Below are 13,485 nucleotides of genomic sequence, written 5' to 3'. Positions count from 1 at the left end.
GAGGCGGCACACTGGTCTGGTGCCATCCTCGGAGAGAGTGGGGGGGGAGGCGGCACACTGGTCTGGTGCCATCCTCGGAGAGAGTGGGGGGGGAGGCGGCACACTGGTCTGGTGCCGTCCTCGGAGAGAGTGGGGGGGGAGGCGGCACACTGGTCTGGTGCCATCCTCGGAGAGAGTGGGGGGGGGAGGCGGCACACTGGTCTGGTGCCATCCTCGGAGAGAGTGGGGGGGGGGAGGCGGCACACTGGTCTGGTGCCATCCTCGGAGAGAGTGGGGGGGGGGGAGGCGGCACACTGGTCTGGTGCCATCCTCGGAGAGAGTGGGGGGGGAGGCGGCACACTGGTCTGGTGCCATCCTCGGAGAGAGTGGGGGGGGAGGCGGCACACTGGTCTGGTGCCATCCTCGGAGAGAGTGGGGGGGGAGGCGGCACACTGGTCTGGTGCCATCCTCGGAGAGAGTGGGGGGGAGGCGGCACACTGGTCTGGTGCCATCCTCCGAGAGAGGGGGGGGGAGGCGGCACACTGGTCTGGTGCCATCCTCGGGAGGAGGACATACACTAGAAAAAATTAGTGCAAACCCTTAGTTTGCAGGTTCCCGGAGTCTCACCCATTCAGTGCACTGTTAATATTTTTGGTGTGTTTTTCAGATATAGTTCCTGTATTCCCCTCTGGCCTGGGGTGGTCGGCACGCCTCATCATGATGCCTGGAGAGACCCACTCAAAGACGGCTGGCATTGCTTCTGAGGCAGCAGGGTGCTGTCAGAACTGTACTTCTTTGCAACAGGTATTTAGTACGTTGTTCAGTGCCAGATAACATTGTTTTCTGGACAGTTTATCAGATTGTGTTTTTCATAACAATTAGTACTAGGGGCAAACGGTTCTTCATCTTCCCATAAAGGAAATCTGTCTGCTTCATACCTTTAAATGTAGAGTTATTTACTAAATCCCCTAATGTAGGATCTAGCTTTGTTTTAGGTTTTTATAGTGTTCTTACAATATTTAGAATAAGATAAAGGAGCACTAACAACATGTCCCCTGTTGCATCCCCTTATCCTCCAAGAGCCCATGTCTGCATCCAGTTCCCAGGGCGGCCATGTTATGGCCTCTGTTGCCGGAGCCTAGGGAGACTCTTGCAACTTATAAACATATTTTTAAAACCTCTCTTTAACCCCTTGGCACATTTAGACGTACATGTATGTTGGGAAATGCCGTCTGTTGACGCATCCTGACGTTCATGTACGTCTTGGTGAATGCCCAGGTTCAGTAGCAGGAGCTCGGCTGTATGCTTTTGCACTTACAGCAAGGATCACGATACTCGCAATTCCAGCGGTTTAACCCCATTGTCAGGGTGACTGCGGCATCTCTGGAGCAGTGCTGGATACAAACCCGGGACTGAAACCAGAATTAATTACGGTATTTTCATATCATCAGCAAGAAATGGGTTATAAAATCTCATCAGTGATCTATTTAAAACTTCTAAATGATGTACCTGAATAGTGTCTCTCGTACCAGAAAAAAAATAAACCACAAAAATAAACATTTTTATAGCATGTGAAATGTGACAATGCAAATCCGCACTGAATGTTGTTCCTTCCCTTCTATGCTTTGTCATGTGCCCATACAGCAGTTTACCAACACTTCTGGGGTATAGGCATGCTCAGGAGAATTTGGGTATCAAATGTTGTGGAGCTTTTCGTCATTTCATCAAAATGTTTTCTACATGTTAGTTATGTAGGCTTTTTTTTTTTTTTTTTGGGTGCAATGACTATCTGCCTGAAAAGCAAAAAAAAATTCGAACTTTGAAAATTGAGAATTTAAAAAAAATGTTGCCAAATTCCCATTTTTTTCATAATTACACGCTAACGATATCATCCAAACTTTTCCACTACATTAAGGTGTGATGAGAAAACAATCTCAAAATTACCTGGATACGTTAAAGCTTTTGAAGGCTATTACCACTTATAGTGACCCAGGGCAGTTTTAAAAAAAATTGGGCTTGGTCCGAAAGCCCTAATGTGTCTATTACTAGGCCAGATCCTGCATCGGGGTGCAAAGTGGATTCAGTCAGTGACACTGCTGTATAAGCTATGAATCAGTCGATTCATTTCTGCCTACAGAGGTGCCTTTATTGTATGTAAACTTGGAAACCACAACACCATTGTTTATCATGTTCTGGGGTACTCCTGTGTTTTTTTTCTTACTTCTGTTAAACAAATGGCAGGTTTATCAAAAGTATCTAGCAGTTAATTGGGGGTGTAATGTTAGACAGTCTTTCCACCATATTTATCAAACGGTCTAAAACTGATAGGTTCCCTTTAACAACAAGCTATCACCACATTTTCACAAATACAGCTAGTAACTGTTTCCCTTACATCCACATAAATCCCACATTATCTTATATTATCTGGCATCAGAGGGGGCTTGTCCTGCTCAGTCAGTTCCTCCCATCTACTCCTCCCAAAATATTATGGGGAGATTTATCATAAGTGTCTGAGAGCAGAACTGTTCTAGTTGGCATAGACAACTGGAACAGTTTTACCTCGGATAAACCTGTCATGTAAGGTCCTGTTACATCTGCAACACAGCAGTGGGATCTGTCATGAACAAGGAGGCTGGGCAGTGCAGTAACCACTAAATATGCAGGGACTCATTTATTGTCAGGGGGCTCACTTCGGTTCCATATAAGTTTTCAAACTGATTTTTTATTTTTACATTTTTTTTTTTCTTTTTTTTTAATATTGCAACAATGGAAAGGAACCATTTAGGAATGAGGACAATGCCGATCCCGGCGCTTCAAAAAGATGGTGCCGCCTGTGACGTCATCGGGAAGTGGGGAACCGACTCCATGTAGGGCTCGGTTTTCCGGAAGATCACAGTTTGTCTCGTTTTAACCCTTTCATTACAATGTGCTATCAGCACATTGTAATGAATGGAAGAAAATCCCCATATACTTCCATATTGTAGTATGGCAGTATATGATACGATCGATAAGACAATCTAGGGTTTAAGTACCCTAGGTAGTCTATTATAATTTTTTTTAAACTTTTTTTTACTTTTACTAATTTTTTATAAACCCATTTCCCTAGAACTGATATAAATATTAATAAATAGTAAAAATCATAAACTCATTAGGTATCGACACGTCTGAAAATGCCCGATCTATTAAAATATTACGTTTTTTCACTGCGTTTAACCACGTAACGGAAAATAGTGCCCAAAGTCCAAAATGCTACTTTTTTGCCATTTTGAAAAATATTTTTAAAAATCAAAGTTCGCACAGTCCTTAAAATGATAGCAATGAAAACGTCCTCAAACGTCACAAAAAATGACTCCCACCCACAGCTCCGTACACCAAAATAGAAAAAAAAAATGAAAATTTGTTTTTATTTTTGTAAATGTATGAAAACATTATAAAACCTACATAAATTTAGTATCGCCATAATCGTACCGACTCAAAGAATATAGTAGACATGTCATTTGCGGTGCACAGTGAAAGCTGTAAAATCCAAGCCCACAAGAATATGGTGCAAATATGTATTTTCACTGCATTAGGATTTTTTTTTTCCCACGAACACCGCATGGAGTATTACATACCGTCACTATGAAGTGCAATTTGTAACGCAGAAAATAAGCCGTTACACAGCTCTTTACGTGTAAAAATAAAAAGTTATAGATTTTTAGGGTGGGGAGCGAAAAATAGAAAACAAAAAAGGTGAGGTCGTTAAGGGGTTAAAGACTGTTTTTTTTGTTTGTTTTTTTTTTGGGGGGGGGGGTGGAATTAGTTTATAAATTTCTCTAAAGTATGTGAAAGCTCACCACATATTTATGTATACTGTGGTTTGTGCAAATGACAGGGCACAGAATAGAATGGTTGGCACAATAGGTTTTCATCTCCTATTAGTTCCCTTATTTTACACCAGAAAAGAGTGCCAGATTTTAACACAACTCAGGTCATGCTCCTTTTGTTGTATCAGTCGTTAAAATCTCTTGAAAAAAGAAAAATCCAAGGGTAATCTTCATGGGTAACGTCAGGTTAGCCCTTCTCTCTAAGTTGAACTCTTCTGGTTTGTTGACATTTCTACCTACATCTCTGACTCCTCTGGTCGTTGGTACTCCATTTATGTCAAGTGACATACTTCCTAATCAATGTGCATAGAGAGAAGAAATAACGACAGGCGGCACAGCACATTCTTATAGCATGTAGGAAAAGGGATGGAAAAACCATAAACATTCTTGTGCTTCTTGCACTTTCTCAAACCATGCCCAAGCCCTTACTTATACACGCGGTCCCCTACTTAAGGTCACTTAAGGGGACTTGCATACGACCCCTAGTTATAAACGGACCTCTGGATGTTGGCAATTTACAGTACTTTAGCCTTAGGCTACAATAAACATCTATAACAGTTATCACAGGTGTCTGTAATGAAGATTTATTGTTAATCTTGGTTCTTGCGACAATTCAACACTTTAAAAATCCAATTGTCACAGAGACCAAAAAAAATTTGGGGTTACACTGATAAAGAATACAGTTCTGACTTGCATACAAATTCAACTTAAGAACAAACCTACAAACCCTATCTTGTATATAACCCGGGAACTGCCTATATTGTTATCCCTGATCCTGTGAGTACTATTTAAACTTGGGCAATTTCTTTAACCTTTTTTTCATTTTTTAGAGTCTGAATGAATATGTTGCTGCATTGATTGCACTGAAGCAAAAAATCATAGACTCAGAGTAAGTATAATTGGCATAAAGTATTCTTTTACTCAAGTATCGACGTAAAGCACTGCATTAAGGTTCCACCATCGTGGCCGGGAACGTCGCTTCCCGTGATGTCATTGGGGAGCGTCGATCTGTTGCCATGACAACCTCAGGTCACACAAAGACCCGAGGATGTCGTGTTTTAGGCAATTTGCATTTTGTAAGGGATGATGTGCAAAATCCCCATATACCGCCATACTGTAGCATGGCAGTATATGGCAGGATCAATCAGACAACCTAGGGTTAAAATACCCTAGGGCAGTGATGGTGAACCTTTTTGAGACGGGGTGCCCAGACCACCCACCAAACCAAAACCCACACATTTATCACAAAGTGCCAATATAAGCAGTAATTTATTTATTTGTTGAACTGTTCTCCTAACAGAACAGCCTCCTAAGGACACTGATACAATTCAAAGCAGGAGGGCAAATCCAGACTGAGATACTTCCTTGGCCATTAAAGAGTTAAAATAGCAATGAGATTCTTTGAGTCCTATCTGGTGAACTCTGTGCTGAGCTTAAGTGCCCACAGAGAGCACTCAGAGTGCCACAGGCACCACTGCCCTAGGGGCTCTGAAAAATAAATTTAAAAAACCTAAAAATGTAATCACTCCTTTTCTCTAGAACTGATATAAACAGTAAAAATCATAAACCTGCTACGTATCGCCACATCCCAAAATGTGCAATCTATCAAAATATAATTAAAAAAATTTTCCCCGGTGTTTAACCCTGTAATAGAAAATGGCGCCTAAAGTCGAAAATAGCACTTTTTTGCCATTTTGCAATATATAACAAGTTCAATAAAAAAAGGCATCGAAAGGTCGTAGTCCTCAAAATGGTAGCGTTGAAAATGTCATCAAAAAATTGCACCACCCACCGCTCCGTACACCAAAGTATAAAAAAGTTATTAGTGCCAGAAGACCTCAAAATAAAACGTTTTTTATGTTTTGTTTTGTTTTTTGTATGAAAACATTATAAAACTTATACCAATTTGTTATCTCTGTGATCAAACTGACCCAAATAATGAAGTAGACATGTCATGTGGGACACTTGGTGAAAGCTGTAAAATCCAAGGCCATAAGAAAAAGGGGCAAATGTGTTTTTTCATCATTTTCACTGCATTCAGGATTTTTTCCCAGTACATGACATGGAATATTAAAAATATTATAAAAATAAAAAAGTTATAGATTTTTGAAGGTGAGGAGTGAAAAATGAAAATGCAAAAACAAAAAAGGGCCTGGTCTTTAAGGGGTTAATTACTATGCAATCTGAAGTTTTAGCTTTGCTTTTAGCATTTGACTGATTTTAAAACAAAGGAAATCTTAGATTTTTTTTTCTACAATACATTTATTTAGTCTAAAGAACAACAAAATCTGAGAATGCCTTTTCAAAATTAGTTTAGCCGTTTCTCTCAAGTACGTAAAAACACCCTTAATATGTATGTATACTGTGGTTTGTTCAAATGAAAGGGTACAAAAAAGAACGATTGGCATTATTGTTTTTGCACAGCCTATGGATGCCACAGTCATGTTTGAATGCAGCATTTAACTCCTTAATAAAGACACCAAGTGTTTCCAACAACCTGACGTCTTAAACTCTATAGAAGATTAACCCCTTCCCGACATTTGACGTAGTTTTACTGCATGGCGGGACGTGCGTTCCCGCAATATGCAGTAATACTACATCATGCTTGTGGCCGTTAAGGATCTGACGCCAGAAGCTGCGGTTGTCAGCTATGTATTTTAGCCGACAACCGCCTCTAACACCCGCGATCGGAGATCTCTTGTTCAAGCTAACCTGTAAAAGTAAAGAAAAAAGTTAAAAACACTAATTAAACACTTTTTAATAAAAAGAATGAATTAAACACAAACAGTCCCCTAAACACAAACATTCCCTGTACACATCTAATAAAGTAAAAAAAAATGTCAAAACCACCAAAACCCCCCACATATTTGCTATCGCCGCGTCCGTAAGAATCTGTACAATAAGTCAGAAACCTTATTGGACCCGTACGGTGAACGCCGTAAAAACAAAACTCGCCAAAAAATGTAAATTTTTCATAAATTCCATTCACAAATATGTTCCAAAAAGTGATCAAAGAAAGTTATGTGCACCAAAATGGTACCACGCAAAAAAATAAGCCCTAAACTAGCTCTGTCAATTAAAAAATATTAAAGTAATGTCTCCGAAAAGATGGCGATGCAAAACAAATGACATTTTCTCTATATATTATTTTTTTTTTTCCAATAAAATTGTAAAAATGTATAAAAAAACTATATAAATGAGGTATCACTGTAATCGTAGTGATCTATAGAATAAATATATTATAGTATTTTTAGTGTACGGTGTACGACCCCCAAAAATACAAAAAAAAGAAACCCAAAATTGACAATTTTCTTTTACTCCATACATTAAAGAGTTAATAAAATCTCATCAAAAAGCTACAGACCCACTAAAATGAAGTATTTGTAAAGTGCATCTCATGACACAAAAAATAAGCCCTTATGTGTCCAAATTGCCCAAAAAATAAAGATTATAACGGCTGTACAAAGTGACAATGCATAATCTGCTCTGAATGGCGCAGCTTCCCTTCGATGCCCTGGCGTGTGCCCATACAGCAGGTGACCACCACATATGGGGTATTGTTATACGCGGGAGTAATTGGGTATGAAACTTTGTGGAGTGTTTTGGTATTTTATCCACTGAGAATTTGTACATTTTATGAAAAACACATTCATTTAGCCAAAAAAAATTTACTTTCAAAATTGCATCCGATTTTGTTTTAACCCCTGTAAAACAATTAAAGGGTCAACAAACTTCATAAAACGTGTTTTACGTACATCGAGGGTGTAGTTTCTATAATCGGTTAATATATGGGGTTTTACTTTTATTTAGGTCTCTCAAAGTGACTTCAAACCTGAGCAGGATTTTGCTTATTTTATGAAAATGTGAAAAATCGCACCTGACGTTTAAAGCCCCATAACATCCTACAAAAATAAGAGTACGCATAAAAAAAACACGTCCACATAAAGTAGACATTCAGTGTTTTTTGCTGTTATGACTCGTGTGAAAAAAGTAGAACATTTTCAATTTCGAAAATTGAGAATTTTTCCAAATTTTCACCAAATATCTGATTTTCTCATAAATAAATGCAAAACATACCACCAAAGTGTTTTAACTAACATGAAGTACAATGTGTCACTAGAAAACACTTTCAAAATCACTTGGATATGTTAAAGCGTTCCAAAGTTATAACCATTTATAGTGACACAGGGCAGATTTGAAAAATGGGCCGTGTCAGGAAGGTGTAAAGTGGCTTCGGCGTTAAGGGGTTAATGTGGTACACAGACGTACTATATGGCGATGATTGAGGCAGTAGTTCTGGGTTTTAGTGTACATTAAAATTGGGTCGCTAAGCTGTATTAAATTCCCACACATGATGTATTATATAATGTGTCAGAAAAGGGTCAGATATGGCCACCTACTAATAAAATTGGTCTATTTTTTTTTTTTTTTTTTTTTTTCATAAATGGACTGATCACTTTTACTTAATAAAAAAAAAAATACTTTCTAAATAATCATTGCATTTTCCAGAACTGGATTTGTTTTTATTTTTTGTTTTGTTGAACAAAAAGAACTCCAGAAACGGAAAGTTCAACATCTATCTCAACCCAATCTTGCACAGCAAGTGAACAATCATTATCTAAGTTTTGTAGCTTGGAGGTATACCACTGCATGTGTTTACATCTATTTATGTTACATTGTAATGAGTTTTGTACTTCTCTTTTTTCCCTCCAGCCAGCTGCTTGAAGATTACCAGCAGAAGTGTGATGATATCCTTTATTATCGTAAATTGTTGGCTGCAGCAAGTGTTTATATGAACTTTTTAGTAAATAATGGAGTCACAGGATATGCATGTTTCAGAACAACTTCAGCTACCCTAACATGACCATTTTTTTATGTACTTGTGCTTGCCTCTATCTCTGCTGCTGGCAAACGTCATGAGTCTCTATGAGCTCATGCATAGAGGCCATTGGGGGAGATTTATCAGAAATGTCCGAGTTAAAGCTATTCTAGTTGTCCATGGAATCAGCGCTCAGCTTTAGGAAAATGAAAGCTGAGCGCTGATTGGTTGCCATGGGCAACTAGAACAGTTCTTCCATCAGACACTACTGATAAATTACCTCCATTGTCTCCATGGCCCTTTTGTTTGGGCTAACTGCTCGTACCAAAAAACCACTTGTCCGAGTTTAGTGGTGCTTACCCACTGATGACTGTCAGGCCACAAACAACTGACTGTAGTTTGCGGCCCTAAACCTACACACGGCCATGTTAGGTTAACCTCAGAAGAAGATTTGCAATTAAGTTTTCCATGTTGAGATATGGAAATCTTTTCTCTCTTGTTAGGTAGCATGACTTTTCATAAAGACCTAGTGGGATAATTGTCAAAACTAATATATATATTCATTTTCTTCATGGCTCCAGTGGAGCATGCATGGTCTTTAGGCCTCCGCATACCTGCTGAGACAGCCTTTATTTTAGAGAAGAGGAATCCTCAAGGAGACAGCATCATTAAATAACTTAGGCAGGGATACATAGATTTGAATGCGATTGGTTTAGCAACAGTAAAATGACCAACAGCGAGCTTGCAGCTATTTGCATTAGCGGATACCATGCATGTGCAGAAAAACATTTAAAAAATCATCTGATGTGAAAAAGCAAGCCCAGAATGTTTGACCTGAATCTTACATTGTCTGCTGCTGACGGATTCCCTTTAAAACTCCAAAGCACATGGTATGTTGTAAGTAGGTGAATTTATCTTCTGAAAGACAACAAATAAAATCACTCCTTATTCACCACAGAGCTACATTTTTCTAGTGTCTGCTTTTAGTATTTTCTTTGACCAAAAATACATCTTCAGTATGCTGAAAGGTAAATATTCATTTTTTTTTTTTTTAGGTACACATTTTAAATTCTCTGAATTAACAAGCAACTTCCCTTTTCATAAACTATGTGACTCTGGATAACTTCCACTTTAAATGTCTGTTTACATTTGTGCACCATACTTTTATATAATATAAAATCCGCTTAAAAGGGTTAGGCCCTATCCACAGTGATTAGACCCCCACGGATGATAACTGGGGTACCCTGGAGCCCTTGAATGTAGCAGATGTCTGTTCTGTTCCATTTATCTTTATGGAGCTGATTGAGAGCAGCTGGGGGGTTTCCATCTTACTGTGTTATAAATCGGCAATATCTGTTAAGTGCCTGACACATCCGTTTTTGGTGTCAGAATATCAGAAAATGGAGCCAGAAGTCCAGTGATGTTTTCAGCTTTGAGAGCTACGAAAAAAATTAATGATCCTATTCAGTTGAATAGACATTAAGGTGCAGTTCCTGGACATCAATACTGCATTACCCTTCTTAATAAATGCCTTATTCATTATTAGTACTGACTCCACAGCTGCATTCACAAAATATCTCCCAACATTCTTTCTCTATGCTGTATATTGATTTTTCTGTTCATTAAAGCAGGTAAATGTTTTCTTGTTATTAAGGGTTTAAATAATCCCCACTCATAATTCCCACACGCTGGAAACAATAGATCCAGTCTTTGGTTAATGTCCCCATCCGAACATAATTGTGAGCCATTTCTAACATTTCAGGGAGAATGAAACCCTAAGGTGTGAACTAGAACAAATGTTACAGAAAATATCTCCCCATGAAAAGCAAGAGGAGGAACTTGAGTTACTGAAAGCTGAACTGGAAGAAAAGACGGTATGTGTGTTTTATAGTGTATTAACACTCTAATTTCTAATACTTTACTGGCGAACACCCGAGGCTGTCATGGCAACCGATCGCTGGTCCCCGCCTCCAGGATTTAAAAGCCTCCGTCAGCTTTGCCTGATGCATTTAAAGGGTTAACAAATAAAAACAATGTTAGTGCTCTAACTCCACAATAAAATGTTAGGATTGAGAATTCCACAGAACGGTCTCGCCCAGTTCCTTATAGACCGAAGATTTGAATAAATTCATTGGTAATTCCTCCAGTCACTTCTCTATGCTGGATCTTGTGAGAGACCACGCTACACTCTCGTGCACGCAATCACAACACCGGTCCTGTATCAGGAAGAATGTGGACTGATGGTGCAGATCACCAAGGATAAGAGTAAAAATATATTTATTTTTTTATTCAACTAGTTATTTATAGTTTTTTTTTTTGTACAGCAATAAAAGAAATACAAACAGCATAGTAAAATGCCAGTACAGTATACAATGCCAATATTCCGATAGGTAGTGAATAGCAAACACTCAATGATAGAGAGCATGAGCTTGATTTAAAGTAAGTTAACAGGATCTTAAGAAACCCTACCCGACTCATCGCTGGCGCCTGTTCCCTCACGTCTTGCTGCTTCGGGAGTGCCGTGGTGGCTGTTTTTCGTCCCATCGGGAGCGTCTTCTTGCCGGTGCTGCGGGTCTGAAGCGGGGAGATCCGAGGAGCCGGAGGCTGTAGTGGCGGGAACTCCGTGGCTCTGGTAAGGAAGCGGTCCAGGGTGGTTTTGGGGCCACGGATTTGGCTTGGGTGATTCGGTCCCTTCCTGGGACCCTTTTTTGGGTTGCCTGCCAGTTTGAAGAGCTGATGGCGCAGGTTAGTGGCGACTGGGATCAGGAGCTTCGACTTACGCGTCTTCCTCCATGCAGCACCAGACCAGAAGTCAGTAAAAATAATTTTATTCTAGCATACTCACAAACAAAATGTTAAAAGCGTCAGTGGACCTCATGCCCCCAAATTTGAAAGCCTCCGTCAGCTTTGCCTGAGGCATTTAAAGGGTTAGCATCCACCGACCGCTGAGTCTTACCGGTGGGTGTTTGCTGCAGCAAACGCCAACCTTGTATGGAGTGGGCTCTGCTTGTGACCACTTCCCAACGCTGTGTCCTAGTAGTACGTCACATGTGTGGAAGGGGATAAAGGAAATTTCAAAAATTTCCCAGATTCTTATTACATAATATTTAGCACATACTGCATTGATCAAACTAGGGTTGCACAATGCATCGGAATCTCAGTACTTATACGATACTTTCAAAGCTAGAACTGTTCAATACCGGGTTTCTGTTACTTGCGGTACTGAATATCTTCCACAGACTCTACAGGCTCCTTGTATCTGTCTGCTGAGCAGACATCGGGCAGGGAATCCTTTGCATATGTGTCTGGTTAGCGGCAGAGCAGGGGCTACACCATCAGGTTCATATCACCATCTGTCCATATATGGTCTCTACATCTCAAAGGTTTTCCCCAGAGCAGGGAATTCTTTTGAGAGATGTCGGGTTAGCGTCCGAGCAGGGACCAAGTCATCAAGGAGATATCGCCATCTTTCCATATATGGAGTCTCTACAGGGCTTCCCAGACACAAGGTCACTATTTAATTCAATTAAATTTTGCCCTGCCCGGGATTTAAACCCACATCCTCCACCCTCCACCTGCCATAGAGAGACAGGACAGAGCATCTATCCACTACTCTATAGGCTTAGTTGTTATCTATGGAGGGACTTTACATCAAGAGCTTCACTGTTTTATTGTGACACGGGCTCCATGCATGCTATATAGAGAGGGATCTTCTTATGAAAGGGGTTGTCAGAGTTCTGAAAAAATCTAAAGTTGGCCGGGAGGGCGCTGCTTAATAAAATAAAGTCCTCGTTACCTACCGCTGCCCTCCGGTATCCAGCGCTGCTGTTGCTCCGGTTCCGGGCGCCATGTAAACAAACATGGCCGCCGGAGCAGCGTCCCTATTCACAGTATTGTGAATGCGGGCCGGAAGCTGAGTCCGGAGGGCACCGGAAGGTAAGTAGGACTTTTTTTCAGAACTCGGACAACCCCTTTAATATTGAGATTATAATATTTTAAGCGCATAATACAGTTAAATTTAATGAATAAAAATGTAGAAGGCAAAAATTAAGGGCTCATTCAGAGGGTCGTGTTCGCTGCTAATCTGCCAAAAATGCGAACGTGATGTCTGTTATCAATCCATATTGTATCCGTAAGCCATCCGTTTTTTCACATACCCAAAAAAAGGATGTTGGTTTTCTAATCTACTTATTGCCCCGCAACATTTGAAGAAATAACACTGCATACGGATGTCATGCATGTGCGTCCAAATTTTTGCGGATCCATTGATTTTCTATGGATGTACACGGTTCACATGCGAGACAAAATAACGCATGCTGCAATTTCTTTCTCATTGTCTGCACATCCACAGTGGGTCCGTTTCACCTCCGCCAAAAAAGTATAGCATACAGACATCAAAAACACTCATCTACATGAGCTTTAAATTGTGCTATTTAATATAGTATTTTAATATTACCAGGATAACCATTACAACACATATGCTACACTGTCATAAACCTTCTCCTGGCAAATCATTGTCTGACTGTTACTGACCACATGTGTTTCAATGGGAATGCAAATGCGATCAGGCTAAGCCCCGCTCCAAGACGTTTGCATTGCGTTTCTAAGCACAATGTAAATGCCTCATGTGACTGCATCCTAAACATTTAGATAATACGATACTTTCAAGAAAAGAAAAAAAATATTATCGCAATACTTTTCTGGGTATCATATCACACTCAAAATTCTGGTATCGGTGCAACCCTAGATCAAACTGTAGCAATTTATTATATATTTGTGGAGTCTGTCCCTTTTTATTGCAACTCTGACACCACAGGCCAG

At 39.9% G+C, this 13,485-nt stretch overlaps 1 protein-coding gene across 4 annotated transcripts in view; it reads left to right on the top strand.

Annotated features, from left to right (window-relative positions):
* The window catches only part of ICE1 (interactor of little elongation complex ELL subunit 1), a 107,427-nt gene that overhangs the window by 938 nt on the left and 93,004 nt on the right, over positions 1-13,485 (top strand). For all 4 annotated transcript variants that reach the window (XR_011855809.1, XM_072152912.1, XM_072152913.1 and 1 more), the window contains exons 2-6: positions 647-783; positions 4,676-4,734; positions 8,559-8,595; positions 9,676-9,692; positions 10,427-10,538. Coding sequence is in view for 3 of the 4 variants with exons in the window: in XM_072152912.1 (XP_072009013.1) it covers positions 697-783; positions 4,676-4,734; positions 8,559-8,595; positions 9,676-9,692; positions 10,427-10,538 (312 nt within the window). In the remaining variant the exon portion in view is untranslated. The remainder of the gene's footprint in view (positions 1-646; positions 784-4,675; positions 4,735-8,558; positions 8,596-9,675; positions 9,693-10,426; positions 10,539-13,485) is intronic.

The sequence above is a fragment of the Engystomops pustulosus genome, chromosome 5 (assembly GCF_040894005.1).
Source record: "Engystomops pustulosus chromosome 5, aEngPut4.maternal, whole genome shotgun sequence".
Classification (NCBI taxonomy): domain Eukaryota; kingdom Metazoa; phylum Chordata; class Amphibia; order Anura; family Leptodactylidae; genus Engystomops; species Engystomops pustulosus.
The sequence above is the reverse complement of the archived record's forward strand: the minus strand, read 5'-3'. Positions and strand labels throughout refer to the sequence as shown.